At 43.1% G+C, this 20,182-nt stretch overlaps 1 protein-coding gene across 1 annotated transcript in view; it reads left to right on the top strand.

Moving 5' to 3' along the window:
* The window catches only part of SYPL2 (synaptophysin like 2), an 81,822-nt gene extending 66,316 nt beyond the window's left edge, over positions 1-15,506 (top strand). Inside the window, exon 7 of the mRNA XM_040337649.1 lies at positions 15,093-15,506. Coding sequence (XP_040193583.1) covers positions 15,093-15,224 — 132 coding nt within the window. The 3' untranslated portion in view covers positions 15,225-15,506. The remainder of the gene's footprint in view (positions 1-15,092) is intronic.
* Positions 15,507-20,182: the final 4,676 nt, after the last annotated feature.

Below are 20,182 nucleotides of genomic sequence, written 5' to 3'. Positions count from 1 at the left end.
ACAAGGTTTAAGATATAAATATGAATTTGAATTTTTAGTTGTAATAGAGGTTGATATTAGAAAGCTTATTGTTGTTTGTTTGTATAAGAGTTAGGATGTAACATGTCAACACGATGAGTCCTAAAAGCTATGATGTTTTCAATATATAGATTTTATTTCCCTCAGATACAGAAGAGGAGATAAGTTAAGATATAGACTTCGAGAGGCGGAAGAAAATAATATTTTTTTATTTTTTTTTTCTCGGCTCGGGGTGTCTCCTTATGGAGGCTATGTTTGAAGGCCTCCATAGGGGGTCTTCTGAATACGGGGAGGTCTCTAAATATGAAAGCCCACACCGCCCCGATAGTGAAAGGGTAAAAGAGTAAAAGAGTGTAAAAAAAGAAGGGAAAAAAGCAGAAGGGGACGGATGTGTGAGAGGGGCCAATGGTTATAAGATTAATATAAAGTTAATGTGAAATGATGAAGGGGTGCATGCGGGCAAACGCAGGGGTGCTCCCGATACGCCCCCCTCGCTCTATTCTGCACATACACTCTCCCCACCTAAACGCCTCTCCTCCAGGAGGAGGTAAACCGGAGGCGGTTTTTTTTTTTTTCTTTTTTTTCTCTTCTTTCCTTCCCGCCCTCCCATTTTCGACAGTGGTTTGCCTCCAGAGTGCTGGGAGCTCACTGGATGGGGCTGTGAGGGAGAGGAAAGGAAAGGGAATTACTCGGGTACTCGGACGAGTGACCAGTTCCCGAGGAACGGGGGGGGGGGGGGGGATTTTTTTTTTTTTTTTCCAGATTTGGGCTATTAACTCTCTCTCTCTCCCTCATCCCCCTATATTGCCACCCCTCTGTGACGTTACTGAAGCTCCTTGTAAGGATAAGGGGAACTCTCCACATTAGATTTGAAAGGAGATAAAATGGACATAATTAAGTTTACATCATATAATGTGAAGGGCTTAAATAGTCCAGAAAAACGTACTAAACTAATGGCAGAACTTGGCAGAATTAAAGCTCAGGTAATTCTTCTGCAAGAGACGCATTTTAGAAGAGATAAGATTCCAAGACTGGGCAATCAAAGATTTCCGATTGTGTACCATGGTGCCTCACAAACATCTAAGGCGAATGGGGTGGCAATTATGTTTTCAAAACAAATGTTATGGAAAGAATCTAATGTAATTACGGACGATGCAGGACGGTTGCTAATAGTAAAAGGGGAGCTAGGGGACCAAAAGATCACCCTGGTGAACCTTTATTTACCCAATGATGACCCCACAGCTGCATTGGAAAGATACCTAGAAGTGGTGCAACAAAATAAAGAGGGGATATTAATCATGGGGGGAGATTTGAATATAGCACTAGAGCCATCATTAGACGTGTCAAAGGGAGCATCTCACATTTCTAAAACAAAGTTACGTAAAGCAAGGTGCTTATTGCAAGAAACACAGTTAATAGACAGCTGGAGGATGATGCATGTACATGAAAAGGATTATAGTTTTTTTCTGCGAAACATAAGACATACACAAGAATAGACTACGTCTTCTTAGATCAAAGCATTCTTTCACGACTGCGAGATGCAGTAATAGGATCGTTTACAATATCCGATCATGCACCTATGAATTGTAGTATAGAATGGGGGGAGAGGGGGCCACGAGAATGGAATTGGAGAATAAACGAGACGCTTTTAAAAGACCCGGATTATGAGAAGCAGATAGCCCAGGAACTAGATATCTTTTTTTCCATTAACGACACGGACGAAACGTTGACAATGAACATCTGGGAGGCACACAAATGTTATCTGAGAGGGGTGCTTATATCACTGGGAGCACATAGAAAACGTACTCTGAGTGCTAAACTTGACAATCTGTTGGGAGAAATTCAATTGCTGGAAACAGCGCATAAGAAATCGCAGACGCGCCAGACTGAGGAGAAGTTGGCGGGTCTGCGGGAAAAATTGAATCTTATGCTAACGGATAAAGCAAAAGCCAAACTGAGCCGGTGTAAAAGAACCTACTATGAGTTTGGGAACAAACCCAGCAGGTTGCTGGCGAATGCACTCAGAGAGACGAGAGCCCGGAATCAGATCGAAAAAATTAAAACGCAGGGAGATGTGATGGTTAGATCCACGCAAAAAATAGCAGAAGCATTTAGAGACTACTATTCAAATTTATATAATTTGGATAAGCAGCAAGCAAGAGCAAGTACCTCAGAAAGAGAAGAAAGGATTAAGGAATACCTAGTGTCCTCAGAAATGCCAAAGATATCCATAGAAAACGCAGAGAAGATAGATGGCCCGATCACTGTAGAAGAATTTCTGGGAGCCTTGGGAGCATTAAAATCGGGAAAGGCGCCGGGTCCCGATGGATATACATTGCGTTACTATAACATTTTTGCGGAAAAACTGGCGCCTAGGTTAGTCGCGGCCTTCAATTCGATCCGCGACGGACACAGGATGCCGGCGGAAACCTTAATGGCCGAGATAGTAGTGATCCCTAAGGAAGGGAAGGACCCTGCCTAGTGTTCAAGCTATCGGCCGATATCTTTGCTAGATGTAGACCTAAAGATTCTGGCGAAGATACTGGCCGATAGACTGTTGACGTGCATCCCGGCACTGATACACCCAGACCAGGTGGGATTCACCCCGGGTAGAGAAGGGTAGAATGGGGGTACCTAAAAGCTATTTTACAACACATTGGCCTGGGGAAGGGCCTACAGAACTGGATTACGAGCTTATACTCCTGCCCATCGGCAAGAGTGAAGATAAATGAGAAAAAATCAGACCCTTTCCCTATCCATAATGGAACTCGGCAGGGATGCCCTTTATCCCCAATCATATTTATCCTCACTTTGGAACCTTTTCTAAGAACTATAAGAGCAAACAGCGACATACGGGGTATCCGGGTGAGGGAAGATGATTATAAGGTGGCAGCTTATGCTGATGACCTACTGTTTACGTTAACGTCCCCAGTAACATCGCTTCCATGTTTATTAGCAGAAATAAAAAGATATGGAAAAATCTCTAATTTTAAAGTAAACTACAACAAATCGGAGGCAATGGGAGTTGAGGTGGACAGTGGGTTGCAGCAGCAATTAGCTGGCAACTTTTCTTTTAGATGGACAGATTCCCATGTAGGATAATTAGGGACTAAGATACCAAAGAAACTGGGCAGGATCTTTGAATTAAACTTCTTACCCCTGACAAAACAAATAAAATTAGACTTACAAAAATGGGATAAAGAAATTTTTTCATGGTTTGGCCGAATCAATATAGTAAAAATGAATGTGATACCAAGATTACTATACCTATTTCAGACTCTTCCCATAACACTATCGACGGGATTTCTGAGAGATCTGAGATCTAGGCTTATGAAGTTCATATGGGCTGGTAAATCGGCCAGAGTCCGGAGAAATATATTGACTCTACCGAAAGAAAAAGGAGGAGTCGGACTCCCAGATCCTATGGGGTACTACGAGGCCTCCCATTTAGCACGAGTAGTGGACTGGTGCACACATCAGGCAGATAAACCATGGGTCAACTTGGAACGAGAAGTAAGCAATATCCCCATAGAAGGGTTGGCGTGGTTAGGGGAGAAGAAGATATCTCAGAGTATAAAGAAACACCCAATGATAAAGGCCACACTTAAAGTAATTAGAAGGGTTTGTAAGAAAACGAAGCTGGTGAAGTGTATCGGCCCTATGACACCTATTTTGGGAAATCCGAGCTTTGAGCCAGGTCTAACAGACCGACGTTTTAGCAGATTAAGACGGAGAGGAGTCAGTAGGCTGATACACTTCATGAGAGAAAATCATGTGATGCAGAACGAGGAATTAGAACAGGCATATGGAGAAGATATAGATATATGAAGAAGAAATCAGTTGAGAACGTTTCTAGGCTCCCTGAAAATCCAGGAGGTAGACATAGGGATCCCGTCCAAATTTGAAGAAATTTGCTTAAAAAAAGAACCACTGAGACACACGTTATCATATATGTATAATCTATTGATCGAATCAAATGCGCCACAAGAGCTTGTTTTTATACAGGCGTGGGAAAGGGAGCTGGGAATTAAGTTCTCAGAGACACAGAAAGATAAGATCTTCTCATTCACTCACAAAGCCTCAATCGCATCCAGGTATCAGGAGGGGGGATATAAAGTACTGACAAGATGGTATAGGACACCAACAATACTGAACCGGTTTTTCCCTAATACGTCTAAAGTTTGCTGGAGATGTCAGAAAGAAGAGGGCACCATGTTACATTTTTTCTGGGAATGTCAGGTGATAAGAGAATTTTGGAAGATGGTCTCGGAGACAACCCTGGAAATTACCGGGGTGAATCTCGGAGACAGACCAGCGGCTTTCTTGTTATTTGACATTCCCATATCACTGGAAAACTATAAGCAATCCCTACTACGTCATTTGATAACAGCTGCAAAGGCGTGCATTCCAATCTTATGGAAGAATACTGCCCCCCCAACAAAATTACAATGGCTTAGCAGAATAAACGAGATACAGATGATGGAAAACCTTACAATGGGAATGCAGGAACGAGAGGAGACTTATTGGAGGACCTGGACTCCATACATAGAATATAGGGAACGTAACCCTTAGGGGGGGTGAGGGGGAGAGACTAGGGATGACGCGGTGCGGATTTATTTATTTTATTTTATTTTTCCTTTTTTTTATTTTTTTTTGGGGTGGGGAGGGGGGACGCAGGGTGAGTGACCAACACTCCCTCGAGACCAAGGTGCTGCTCCGAAGGTGGTAGATGAAGGCCTCGGGGCCATGAAGGAGATAGCACCCTGGCCAGTATAGGGGAGATCAGAAATGGAACAGGAGGTAGTAACATAGAGATTGTGAGATGTTTAGGTGATGATATAAACGAAGGTTACAATACTGAAGATATTGAAAGAGCTGTACATGTTATCTTTCTTGTATGTGAAAAGAGAAAAGACATAAAAATAAAGAATTATAAAAAAATAAAAAAAACGATGGTTAATACGCAAGTCGACGCATGCTTGGAAGCATTGAACTTCATTTTTCTCTGCACAACGTTTTTTTAACTGATGGTGTGTAGGCACATCAGACCATCAGTCAGCTTCATCGGTTAACCGTTCGGACCGTTCTCATCGCATGGACTGATCGTGTGTACAGGGCCTAAGGCGTTAATTCATCATAGTTTCACCTCATTCATTATGCTAAGTAAAAAAATCACTTTGCTAAGTGATGATTCCATTTGCAAAGTGAAAAGAACTTGTGGAGTTAATTAATATTTTTTGGTAAATGTTGCTTTTAAAAGGGTTTGGCAGGGAGTGGGTCCTATGCCTACATACATTTGCTAATAGGTGTTGAAAGGTATGTACTCTATGCCTTTAGTAAAGCAGCCCCATTCGTGTTAACCATTTAATGGTATTCAATTAATTTGTAGAAAGATAAGCAGTATAAATGACATCTTCATCTTTTAATCTAGTCTCAGTGTATTGTTATAACAGTCTTAAAGTATATGTAAACCCTCACCTTGTAAAACAACCCATTCAATTTAAAATGGGAATGAAAGGCAAATCATTTGTGTATATATATATACTGTATATATATATATATACATGGGCGTCCGCTGAAATATTTTCAGAGGGGGGCGCTTCGGCAGCGGTAATACACAGTAGCATTTTACCCTTTCTTTGACCGCTGGCAGGGGTTAGAAGCGACCCCCCATGTTAAAATGTAAAAAACACCCCACTGTGCCCCCTGCATATTTTTAATATCTCTTTTGTCTCCACAACTGCACCTCTGGCCCCCTTTACATTATACAGCACCCTGCATCACTGGCCCCCTTTACATTACACAGCACCCTGCATCACTGGCCCCCTTTACATTACACAGCCTCCTGCATCACTGGCCCCCTTTACATTACACAGCACCCTGCATCACTGGCCCCCTTTACATTACACAGCACCCTGCATCACTGCCCCCCTTTACATTACACAGCCCCCTGCATCACTGGCCCCCTTTACATTACACAGCACCCTGCATCACTGGCCCCCTTTACATTACACAGCACCCTGCATCACTGGCCCCCTTTACATTACACAGCCCCCTGCATCACTGGCCCCCTTTACATTACACAGCCCCCTGCATCACTGGCCCCCTTTACATTACACAGCACCCTGCATCACTGGCCCCCTTTACATTACACAGCCCCCTGCATCACTGGCCCCCTTTACATTACACAGCCCCCTGCATCACTGGCCCCCTTTACATTACACAGCACCCTGCATCACTGGCCCCCTTTACATTACACAGCACCCTGCATCACTGGCCCCCTTTACATTACACAGCACCCTGCATCACTGGCCCCCTTTACATTACACAGCACCCTGCATCACTGGCCCCCTTTACATTACACAGCACCCTGCATCACTGGACCCCTTTACATTACACAGCACCCTGCATCACTGGCCCCCTTTACATTACACAGCCCCCTGCATCACTGGCCCCCTTTACATTACACAGCACCCTGCATCACTGGCCCCCTTTACATTACACAGCACCCTGCATCACTGGCCCCCTTTACATTACACAGCACCCTGCATCACTGGCCCCCTTTACGTTACACAGCACCCTGCATCACTGGCCCCCTTTACGTTACACAGCACCCTGCATCACTGGCCCCCTTTACGTTACACAGCACCCTGCAACACTGGACCCCTTTATATTACACAGCACCCCTTTCCCTTTACTGAAACACTACACTATATTTTATATTTATTTAAGAGGAACCTTTCGGAATGAGGGACAAATAGATTTGATTCCAGAAGAGGGACAGGCACTCTAAATAAGGGACAACTAGAAACTATGCTGTAGGCTACAACTCTAGTCTACGGACACATTGTCTAAAGCTGGGTACACACTAGGGTTGCACCAATACCTGTTTTGTACCAACAATACTTGTGCTCAAGTACTCGCTGATACCAGTTGCCAATACCTTTGCGGTGCGATTTGAGCCCATACGAAATGACTGTGCTTAAATCGCACTGTAAAGAATCACATGTGATTTGAACAGGAATGTGGTGCGATTCCTGTCTGAATCACATGCTCTTTCTCACACCGCTCCTGTGTTAACCCCGGCTTGTCATAATGACTTCAGCCAGGGTTCACACAGGAGTGGTGCAGGAAACCACATGTGATTCAGACAGGAATCGCACCACATTCCTGTTCAAATCACATGTGATTCTTTACAGTGCGATTTAAGCCCAGTCATTTCGTATGGGCTCAAATCGCACCGCAAAGGTATTGGCAACTGGTATCAGCGAGTACTTGAGCACAAGTATTGTTGGTACAAAACAGGTATTGGTGCAACCCTAGACACAAAGACCAAGTTCCTGGGCAAACAAATCTGCATAGGTGAGAATAAAGATAACAGGGAAAACATTTGTCACTGTTAGTACTCATGCACAAGAACACTATACTGTAGGTATAGCATACACTATACAATCTGATTGTACAATCTCTGCACAATCTCCTTTAGATTTACAAAAACTATTTAATATATGGACAACCTAAACAATTAATTTAAGTAGTATCCAATCAGGCAGGCCTTTGTACTACATAGTTGGTGGTAGATCCAAAAGATATTGTACAATCAGATTGTATAACGTATGGTAAGCTCGAGGCTGGCCATAGATAAAAACGTTTTTATTTTTGTCTGAAAAATTGAATGGATCCCCCAATCCACACAACTAAGGTGGGTAAGGGAACCCTTTCCGCTGAGACATCGATGTCGGAGCTACAAATCTAAAGAAACATTTCTGCTGGCTTGAGAGAAGTTGATCATTAAATTGATGTCTCTTTAGCAAGAATGACTACAGAAGGATTAAAACTTGTCCGGTCCTTGCTTGACCCGTTACATTTCCATCCATCAATGGGCAGGTTTAGTAGCTCCTGTCTTCGTATGCCTGGGGAGCTAGCCTCCGTGCACACTAATTCTTTAGGGCCCACTCACATGTGGTGCAGACATGTGTGTCCTGTGTCCTCTCTTTTCAGCACAGGGATGTACAGGCATTGTGTGCCATCTCTGTGCCAGCATCCCATTCACTTCTATAGGGACCAGCACCTGCATGTCATATTAGGATACATATAGGCTGTGTCCATGCAGCCTCACATCCTAGTAGATATGAATGGGGTGATGACACAGGGATATGCACAACACCTATGTACCCCCTGTGCTGATAAATGCCAGCTCTGCATGGGAGATGCATGTTTGCACCCCTTGTGAATGGGCCCCTACTAAAAATAGAATCTGAAATAACAGTCTTCACAATTAGCATTGATATGAAGCCTGAAAGTGTCACTGTTATTACCTGTTGGCTGGGCTGAGTAGAGGCAGGTTCAGCAGCACAGAGACAGGAGAAAATATCACTCCGTCTTGCTGTGCAGGTAGAAAGAGGAGGGGGTCCGAGAGAAGAGCACAGGAGAGGAGGGGGGGGTCACTATACAGAGCAGGAATAGATTGTCTAAAGCAGGGAGAGATAACAGGAGGCTGGGGGAGGGGGGGCCGAGGTGGTGATCTCCCACAAACATCGGGACACTGTGAAAGTGAAAGCAGGATAGAAATGACTGGAGAGGGGGGAGGGAAGACGCTGTCCAGGAGAGGGAAAGTTGTATACATGCAGACTGAATCAGGAAAGCGCTGATACCTTCCCAACCTCATGTGGAACACTAGAAGACTATCAGAGGAGCCGAACTAGGGGGGCGGGACCTTGCACACAGACCCAGCTCTGTGACATACAATACAAGCGCCGAGGACAGAGGGAGGAGAGCACTGCAGTGCTTAAAGCTGCCCCAGGGCCAGTCCAGCCCTGCTCCTGGCAATTCCAGGGGGGGGCAACCACCCTCCCTTGCCCTATGGAGCGGACGCCCATATATATATATATATATATATATATAAACACATTAGTCCATATAGCAAGGATAACTTGCCACAAATTTGTGTCAGTGTTGAATTGTAAGTCTATTAATGTTCTGCACATTTTTACTGGCAACTTGTATACTTGCAGAGCACTTGAAGCACAAGTTCTAGTTGTCACTTTTCCAATTTGTAGCAAATTTGCATGGCAAGTCTCTAGCAAGAGCAAAGTTGCAGTGGTGAATCTACAGAAAAGCTCTGCAAATCTACAGCATGAAAATTCAGCCACAGTGACCCCTGTGGTGGGATGACTATTGCACAACATAACAGAACCAGAACTTGCAGATGACTTGCTAAATGTTTGCAAAGAAAGTTCATCTGGAGTCATGCAATATGGACTTGCTTTAACTACTTGCCAACCTGCCGCCGCAGTTCTACGGCGGCAGGTCGGCTCCCCTGCGTGAGAGCCCGTACAATAACGTCAGCTCTCTAAGCTCTCTAAGCCACTAGGGTCGCGTGCGCGCCAACCGCTCGTCCCTGACTCCCACGCGCGTACCCGGCGGGCGCGATCGCTGCTGAGCACCCACGATTGCTCGTTACAGAGCAGGGAACGGGAGCTGTGTGTGTAAACACACAGCTCCCAGTCCTATCAGGGGAGAAATGCCTGACCGTCTGTTCATACAATGTATGAACAGCGATCAGTCATTTCCCCTAGTGAGGCCACCCCCTACAGTTAGAACACACCCAGGGAACATACTTAACCCCTTCCCTGCCAGTGGAATTTTTATAGTAATCCAATGCATTTTTATAGCACTGATCGCTATAAAAATGCCAATGGTCCCAAAAATTACTAGTAAAAAAAAAATATTAATAAAAATGCCCCTTGAAATTTTCAACATCTTGTTATGTTACAACCAAAAACGTAAATGTATTTTATTGGGATTTTATGTGATAGACCAACACAAAGTGACACATAATTGTGAAGTGAAAGGAAAATAATTTTTTTATTATTTTACAAATAAATATCTGTTGTATTGAAAGCTTGTATACCACGATTGTATGCAAGTATAACCATTGCTGTTTTTACATGTATTAAACATTTTTTTGGTAATGCACGAGGTCAGTGCACCCTCCTTTCTTCTTTATATGTTACAGTTCCATAGATAGCCATTGTTCTAAGGAGGGCAGCAAAGCCATTGACATTTCTTACTTCTTAAAGCGGGGGTTCACCCAAAAAAATCTTTAACATTAGATTCAGCCGAGTTGTCAGAATGACAATCGGCTGTTTTTTTAAATTTTATCCCCGTACATACCGTATTTTCACCGCTGCTTCCGGGTATGTCTTTTGCGGGACTGGGCGTTCCTAATTAATTTAACAGGCTTCCGACCGTCGCATACATCGTGTCACAAGTTGCCGAAAGAAGCCGGAATGCGAGTCGGCTCTATACGGCGCCTGCGCACCGATGTTCGGCTTCTTTCGGCAACTCGTGATGCGCAGTATACGATGGTCGGAAGCCTGTCAATCAATTAGGAACGCCCAGTCCTGCAGAAGACATACCCGGAAGTGGCGGTGAAAATACGGTATGTACGGGGATAAAAAAAACAAAAAAAACAGCCGATTGTCATTCTAACAACTCGGCTGAATCTAATGTTAAAAATGTTTTTTTTTGGGTGAACCCCCGCTTTAAGGGTTGACTGCACCACAAATTTCTAGACCCAGCACCCAAGCACAAGAAAATTATTTTGTGTTCTTTGTAATCAGCAGGAGCTCCATCTCCTGTCACCTTATTTCTCTTGGTGTCAGGAAAACTTGTCACAAGTGACTCATGTTGATAACAGAGGAAGGAAGCAGCAGACAGAGAAATAACTTTGTGCTTTTAATTGAGACAAGTACACACTATAGAGGGATATGCTTTGTTTATATTTCATGTCTGAGGTTTACAAACACTTAATGCTTTTCCTCAAGCGTTCTAAAATGTTTGGCCTGTAAAATAACTAGAAAAATATCAGATCTACTCACAGGGTCAACAGGTACTAAACTATTTTATGGTCCCCTACTCTTCTAAAGCCCCATACACACGGTTACACTTTTTGCCAACCAACTTCAAAATCTGCAACTTTTCTAATTTGTCTGACCGTGTGTACGCTCCATCGGACCAACTTTTTCGGGTTTCATCCAACAAAAAGTTGGGTCTGCAAACGGACCAACTTTTTGTGAACAAAAGTCTGATGGTGCCTTGTCTGACCGTGTGTACAGCAAGCCAACCAACTTTTGGACAAAGTGCAAATACGCATGCTCAGAACCAATGTTAAAATCAACCAACAATAGCAGAAGTTAACCAAAGGGTGGCGGTAAAGAGCAGAAAAGAGAAAAAAAAACACTTGATGTTAGGAAAGTTTTAGAAAAGTTTGCAGAAAAGTCTGACTGTGTGTATACTATGGGTGTGGCCGGACAAATCAATTAGGACAAAAATCCAAGGGAAATTTTGTTGGATGTCTGACCGTGTGTATGAGCCTTTAGATCTCAAATGCTGGTCTTTGACATGTGATGCATAGCATTACAGTGGGGATCGAAAGTTTGGGCACCCCAGGTAAAAATTTGTATTAATGTGCATAACGAAGTCAAGGAAAGATGGAAAAATCTCCAAAAGGCATCAAATTACAGATTAGACATTTTTATAATATGTCAAAAAAAAGTTAGATTTTATTTTCATCATTTACAAAATTACAGAAAACAAAAAAATGGCGTCTGCAAAAGTTTGGGCACCCTGCAGAGTTAATATCTTGTACAGCCCCCTTTGGCAAGTATCACAGCTTGTAAACGCTTTTTGTAGCCAGCCAAGAGTCTTTCTTGTTTGAGGTATCTTTGCCCATTCTTCCTTACAAAATTCTTCCAGTTCTTTGAGATTTCTGGGCTGTCTGTCATGCACTGCTCTTTTAAGGTCTATCCATAGATTTTCAATTATGTTGAGGTCAGGAGATTGTGAAGGCCATGGCAAAACCTTCAGTTTATGCCTCTTGATGTAATCCCCCGTGGATTTTGAGGTGTGTTTAGGATCATTATCCATTTGTAGAAGCCATCCTCTCTTTAACTTCAGCTTTTTCACAGATGGCAACAAGTTACCATCCAGAATTTGCTGAAATTTTATTGAATCCATTTTTCCTTCTACTCGTGAAATGTTCCCTGTGCCACTGGCTGCAATACAACCCCAAAGCATGATTGATCCACCCCCATGCTTAACAGTTGGACAGAGATTATTTTCATTAAATTCTGTGCCCTTTCTTCTCCAAACGTACCTTTGCTCATTACGGCTAAAAAGTTATATTTTACCCTCATCGGTCCACAGAACTTGTTTCCAAAATGCATCAGGCTTGTCTATATGTTAATTTGCAAAGTTCAAACGCTGATTTTTGTGGTGAGGACGTAGAAGAGGTTTTCTTCTGATGACTCTTCCATGAAGACCATATTTGTGCAAGTGTCTCTTTATAGTGGAATAGTGTACCACAACTCCAGTGTCTGCCAGATCTTTCTGGAGGGATCGTGCAGTCAAACGTGGGTTTTGAATTGCTTTTCTCACAATCCTGCGAGCTGTTCTGTCTGATATTTTTCTTGGTCTTCCAGATCTTGCTTTAACTTCCACTGTTCCTGATGACTGACATTTCTTAATTACATTCCGAACAGAGGATATTGACATCTGAAAACGCTTTGCTATTTTCTTATAGCCTTCTCCAGCTTTGTGAGCGTCAACTATTTTCAGTTTCAGTTTTCTAAACAACTGCTTAGAAGAACTCATGGTGCTGATTGTTGGGGCAAGGTCAGATGAGTCTGGGCATTTAAAACCTTTGAGATGGACATCACCTGGTCTTCCCAGGCGATGATTGAGAACAATCCATGACACTGGCAGGTCTCAGCTTTGCAAAGGGGCAGTGCATGCTATAAATTCTGCAGGGTGCCCAAACTTTTGCAGATGCTATTTTTTTGTTTTCTGTAATTTTGAAAGTGTAAATGATGGAAATAAAATCTAACTTTTTTTTACATATTATAAGAATGTCTAATCTGTAATTTGATGCCTTTTGGAGATTTTTCCATCTTTCCTTGGCTTCGTTATGCACATTAATACATATTTTTACCTGGGGTACCCAAACTTTCGATCCCCACAGTATATTGTTGCGTATTGGTAGATTACAAATAAGTAGTTCTGTAATAAGCCTGAAGGGCAATCATATGATCATGTTCTCATGTTTGTTGAATGGGCTGTGTTCTATATGTGCTTCCTTATTTTAACATAATTAAAGCATCTGCTTCCTTACGTGGGAAACATTGGGGCAAGAATCACTTTTGAAATAACTGCAAAGTCTCCTAAAAAATAAAATTTTAAGGCTGCATTCACACTATAACGCGGCATATTTTGCCGCGACAAATTGCGGCGTATTGTACCGCGATTTGCTGTGACAAAACGGGTCGTTTTAACTTTACAACACATTGTTTTCTATGCCGAACGCCGCCTGAAAAAAAGGGTCTGGGACTTGTTTTCAGGCGGCAGGCGTACGGCGTTTCGGAGTGAGATGTAAACCATTTCATAGACAACAATGTAAAATCACCCCTCCAGCGGCACGAGCGTCGGGCGTAAATACGCCAAGGTGTGAATACAGCCTAAGAGAGCAGCCTAGAGGGAAAATTTACAACAGGGATTTGAGTTCAGTATTATGAACAACATAGCGTTTTGCACTTGAAGGTTCATTGATCTCCATAATATTCAGGGAATTGTAACCACTTTTTTTTTTTACCAACTTTCATCCACAAAAATGACTGAATGGATTTAGACATTCTACCAAATCCACTAATAAATTTGATGACATTGTGGCTTTGATAGAAACTATTGATAGAATGTTGCCTTATTATGCTTAGTCGTTTTCGCATAAGAAAGGTGAATTAAAATGGTTGAAAATGCTTAAAAGTTGCAGTTTGTATCGTCACCACATGTGAAAAAGGTGAAATTCCGCGCCAAATCAATATAAAATAACAATAATTAAAATGAAAAAACCAGCTGCTCCTCTTAAACAATGCTGAATTGTAATGGTTGAAGAAATAGATAGAGGGCGCTAAATCACAAAAGATAAATACAGGCTGATGCCCCCAATTAGTGATTTGAGGATAAATATAGAACAATGAAGTGTAATAAATACCAATATAGTATAATAAATACAAAATCAATAAATTTACAGATAACTCTGTATCATAGGTGAACCCAGGTGAACCCAGAACGAGTTGACTACTTTTTAATTTTTAAATTTTTAATTAAAGTAGTCAACTCGTTCTGGTAAGAGCATTTAATTTTCAACACACCTTGGGTGTAAAGAAGATAAAAGTGTGGTGGTGGCACTCTATACTTTTTTCACTCTAGCAAGATCACGGCAAAATAAGAAGATTTCATTGTCTATTTATGCACAGTATTGGGACTTTTTTGTCATTAGTTTTACCTATGACACAGAGATATCTGTAAATTTATTGGGTTCACCTATGACACAGAGTTATCTGTAAATTTATTGATTTTGTATTTATTATACTATATTGGTATTTATTACACTTCATTGTTCTATATTTATCCTCAAATCACTAATTAGGGGCATCAGCCTGTATTTATCCTTTGTGGTTTAGCGCCCTCTATCGTCGCCACATGCCCATGGTACATATAGGGGTCGATTTACTAAGGGCAAATAGGCTTTTCATTTTCCAAATAGAATTTGCACTTCGTAAGGGAACTTTCCCCAAAGCTTGTTGAATGTGGTGAAATTTCACTTTGTGAAGCATACCCAATCATGTCCAAGGAAGAACAAAAAAAAACAGTGTTTTTGCTTGCACATGATTGGATAATAGAAGTCAGCAGAGGTTTACGTCTTTACAGTTTTAAGTCTGGGGGAAATTCCCCTGAAAAGTGCAATTTCCTTTGCAAAGCAAACCTTCTATTTGCCTTTAGTAAATCAGCCCCCTATTATTTAATTGTTGTTGACTGCCAGGATGCATGCAGTAGTGCCCATCTTTCCTATTTTGATAACAAATATCTTTATTAATGCGTTAAATCTATATTATGTGTTTTGCCAATTAGTGCATGGATCTAAAACACATTTTAAGATTATCTGTTTTATCACATACCTGTTCCTATCCATCACTTATCACTTATTTCTTCTTATTTCTTCTTTGTGTCACCAGCTCTTTGGTTTTCTGAATTTCCTGATTTGGGCTGCCAATGTGTGGTATGTGTTCAAAGAGACTGCATGGAACAAGCAATCAACCAACAAGGAAGAGTCTGCTGAGCGTGGGGAGGCTGCAGACATTCAATAATCTGTCATCCTTTTTTCCTGGATCAGCAGTGGTTTTTCAGTTAATGACTATACTAGTACAGGAGAGTGGACTTTCTGTCATATTCCCTACAGGCTTTGTCTTCTCTGCCTCATACTTACATGTTACATTCTGCAGGCTTTTCTAATGAGACTCACCCAACTTGAACCAACTATTACATCCACTCCATTATAATAAAATTGTTTTTTCTCTTTCACAAATATTACGTCTAGGAGTTGTTTCAAACTATGGTGCTATTTATTAAATAAAATAACGTCCACATTACCATTGCAGCCCAATTTTTTACACAGTAGCTGTACATTCACATATACGACACAAGACAAGTGAACTTGTGTTACATTTTTTTTTTGCCAATATGAAGTTAGCCCTAAACACTAAAATGCTCTACTAATCTTATAAATAATTAAACCAATTAGTCCTACAGCAAACTTTACCACAGCTGAATCCTCAACTTAAAATTTTAGAACGCATTCTGCATGCTTTCAAGAATGCTTACCTAAGGGCAGTCAAATAGTGACTTCATAACTGGCATCTCACATCCTGTTTAGATCCTTGTCCAAACCCACCTCAGCTATCCTGCCAGGAAGCTGCCACTGCACATCAAATCATAAGCATCCAAAGGGATTCCCTCCCCCACAGCTACACATATACACAATCTTTGTATATGTGCAGCTATGGGGCAGGGAATGCCTTGGATGCTTATAATTGGCTTTGTGCAGGGGCAGCTTCCTGAAAGAATAGCTCAAGTGGATTTAGACTAGTATCTGAACACGCATGAGCTCATCCCTGATAGTAAAAGAGGAAAGAACACATGCTGCAAGCACTCATTGACACCAACAACATGGGCTCGTCGACACCATCATAAAACATGCGCATCACTGCACTATATGGTAATGCACCTTATGCACATTAATGTGTTGCCATTAATTTTAAATGGCATCCCAACACTCACATTAGGATCTCTGTTTTTTCTCGTGATTCCATTTATTCCATGTGGGAGCAAGCAAACCAATTGTGTGAGTGGGCACAAGCACCCTAGGACTTGGGGTCTTCTTTATACTAAATGTGAGTCAGGTGGGTGCTGGGCCCCCCTGTTGCTGCCACATAGACCTGAACAGTGTTCATCTCTAGAACAGTTGAGATGTGGAAGGTACATCATTTGCTACCTGTCTGACTGCTACTGAAGACTCCAGAAATATCCTCTCCTTTCCTCTAGACACCAGTTGGACTGGGGGTACAGAGGGCATTCAGGCTGTCAAAACCAGCTGCTGACAAGGCCTGTATTTGCAATCGCATTGGAAAAAATAACATTAAAGTGTCAAGTTCACTTCTAGTCTATTCACACTGTTGTCAATCAAACCCTGATAAAGGGGGGCACTTTGGAACCCCCGAACACGCTGGTGACTTTTTGTATTGTCTCCCTGACTTTTATTGGAATAAAGTTGTATCTGGACCTCTTAGCAGTGGTGTGGCACAAATTTTTGTTACATTGCACTTAAAGGAGTTGTAAAGGAAAAAAAAATGTTGCCCAAAATTAATGTCTGCAAGGTAGACAGACAGAATAGTGTAATGATTCTGTTAAAAAAAATAGTAAATTCCTTCATCTATATCACCTCCGGCGTTCTAGTTTCTGTTCTCTCATTCACTTCCTGGTTTGCAGCGCTCGTTCATGTAAGAACTACATTTCCCAGTATGCATTGCGGCACACCCAGTAATTCACACCTCCTTGAAGTCTCTAACCATTAGAGAGCATCCTGCCGCACAGATGTAGTTCCAAAGAGGGGGCAAGCACGTCACTGACCACCGCAGTAAAGCCTCCCTTCACGGTGGTGAGTAACAATCAGACAAGCAGGAAGTGAACAGAACAGAGAAGAAATAGAGCAACTTCTGAGCAAAAACGAACAATGAGGAAGTGAAAAGAGGAATGTCTGCAGGTAAAGGATGCTTATTATGAAAAAAATTTTTTTCCTTTACAACCCCTTTAAAGCTAAGGAGACCGTGGAGATCCTCTGAGGTGTAGAAGCTGCCTGCCTGGGAACCAGATCATTTACTGTGCATCAACATCAGTAGCCATACCAGTGAGATAGTCCTACAGATCCAGGACTATTTTTCCACTTTGCTCAACAGAGGGAGTTCACTGTCTGATTTCCTTCCATATTTTGAGCCATGAAAGAGTTCAGGATATCTTAAAGACTATACATATGCATTGGTCTGCAACTCAATTACTAAAGCAAGGCAAACGCTGGGCAACTAGGATTTTTTCAAAATGAGTCCATCAATGGCAAACACTATTGGGGGGATTACTAAAACTGGTGAACACTGAATATGGTGCAGCTGTGCATAGTAACCAAGCAGCTTTTGCGTTTTATTGTCAAAGCTTAAAGAGGTTGTAATGGAATTTTTTTTTCCCCTAAATATAGCTTCCTTTACCTTAGTGCAGTCCTCCTTCACTTACTTTATCCTTCGATTTTGCTTTTAAATGTCCTTATTTCTTCTGAGAAATCCTCACTTCCTGTTCTTCTGTCTGTAACTACACACCGTAATGCAAGGCTTTCTTCCTGGTGTGGAGAAAGGCTCTTGATGGGGGAGGGGGTGAGCAGGAGTGTCAGGACCCCCACTAACACACAGCTCCTTTCTCTATCTGCAAAGTAGAGAGTGTCCTGACTTGCCTGCTCGACCCCTCCCCCCTCAAGAGGCTTTCTCCACACCAGGGAGAAAGCCTCGGATTACGGTGTGTAGTTACAGACAGAAGAACAGGAAGTGAGGATTTCTCAGAAGAAATAAGGACATTTAAAAGCAAAATCGAAGGATGAGGTAAGTGAAGGAGGACTGCACTAAGGTAAAGGAAGCTATTTAGGGGGAAAAAATTCCTTTACAACCCCTTTAATTGAACAAGCTGAATTTAGGAGCTGATTGCTTACTATGCACAGCTGTGTCAGAATCTGTGTGCACCAGTTTTAGTAAATCTCCACCTATATGTCTCTAATTATGTTTTTTTGGGGGGAAAATAACTACATTGCCATTGTTGATTTTTCCTTCTGAAAAAGCTAGCTGCTTGGCTGTCATAATGATTCTCTCTTTGCTCTCAATACTTTAAAGCCACATGCACACATGTGCGGCTGCAGGTTCGTGCCTGGGGTCCAGTGTGTTCCTGTACACCGCTTCAGGTGCGATTCAAGTCAGAATTTTAGCCTGATTTTGCATCTGAACTAGACCCAAAGACGCACCGGACCCTTTTTCAATCTGGACTGCGGTTTCATTGAGAGCCAGTCACACTTATCTGTCATGCGAATTGGAATGCAAGGAAACCGCATCCAATTCACATATGTGTGAACCCAGTCTGAGTAATTGATCTAGAACAAGTATAGATAGAAGGAATTCTGCAATTTTTTGTGACAAGGAAGGACAGAGGGCCAGATCCACAAAAACCTGGCGTAACTTAAAAAATCCCATTTAAGTTACACTGCCTTAAAATTTCTACCTAAGTGCCCGATCCACAAAGCACTTATCTAGAAATTTCAGGCTGTGTAACTAAAATTCCGCCGGCGCAAGGCGTTCCTATTCAAATGGGGCGAGTCCCATTTAAATGAGGCGCGCTCCCGCGCCGGCCGTACTGCGCATGCGTGAAGTTACGTTACGCCGAGTTTTGAGGATCGCGACGGCTTAAAAAAGTTGCGTCGGGAAAAAAAAAAAAAAGACAGCGTCGCTCGGCATGCATTCCTGAGGGAGAACTCCATGCCAATTTTCAAAGAAAAAACCGCCATGGGTTCACCCCCCAGGAGCATACCAGGCCCTTAGGTCTGGTATGGGTTGTAAGGAGACCCCCCTACGCCAAAAAATCGACGTAGGGGTCCCCCTACAATCCATACCAGACCCGTATCCAAAGCACGCTACCCGGCCGGTCAGGAAGGGAGTGGGGACGAGCGAGCGCCCCCCCCCCCTCCTGAGCCGTGCCAGGCCGCATGCCCTCAACATGGGGGGGTTGGGTGCTCTGGGGCAGGGGGGCGCACTGCGGGCCCCCCCACCTCAGAGCACCCTGTCCCCATGTTGATGAGGACAGGACCTCTTCCCGACAACCCTTGCCGTTGGTTGTCGGGGTCTGCGGGCAGGGGCTTATAGGAATCTGGGAGTCCCCTCAAATAAGGGGGCCCCCAGATACCGGCCCCCCACCCTAAGTGAATGGATATGGGGTACATCGTACCCCTATCCATTCACCTGTAGGCAAAAAGTTAAAGTTAGTAAACACACAACACAAGGGTTTTTAAAATAATTTATTATTCTGCTCCGGATGCCCCCCCTGTCTTCTTTATTAGCTCTATTAGCAGGGGGGGCTTCTTCTTCCACTCTCCGGGGGTCTTCTCCGCTCTCCGGGGGGGGTTTCTTCTTCCGCTCTCCGGGGGGGGGGGCTTCTCCGGCCCCCTGGGGGTCTTCTTCCATCTTCACCCCTCTTCCGCTGTTGACTCGGCGAACCCCGGTTCTTCTGCAGATGTCCGGTGCCTTCTTCTTCAGCGCTGGCTGCCTGCTATCTTTGTGTGTTAGCTCAATTTCTAACAGGCAGCCGGCGCGGTCTTCTGTGACGTCAGGGTCTTCTCTTCTGTTCTTCTCCCCTCTTCCGATGTTGACTCGTCGCATCTTGTCGCTGTAATGATGGAAGCGCGCCTTGCATCCCATTTATATAGGCATCACCGTCCCATCATGCTCCGGCAGGTACCCACGTGGTGGGTGCCTACCCACGTGCACCCACCACGTGGGTACCAACCGGAGCATGATGGGACGGTGATGCCTATATAAATGGGATGCAAGGCGCGCTTCCATCATTACAGCGACAAGATGCGACGAGTCAACATCGGAAGAGGGGAGAAGAACAGAAGAGAAGACCCTGACGTCACAGAAGACCGCGCCGGCTGCCTGTTAGAAATTGAGCTAACACACAAATATAG

This window comes from Rana temporaria, chromosome 2 (assembly GCF_905171775.1).
Source record: "Rana temporaria chromosome 2, aRanTem1.1, whole genome shotgun sequence".
Classification (NCBI taxonomy): Eukaryota; Metazoa; Chordata; class Amphibia; order Anura; family Ranidae; genus Rana; species Rana temporaria.
This window is presented reverse-complemented; position numbering and strand designations above follow the sequence as displayed.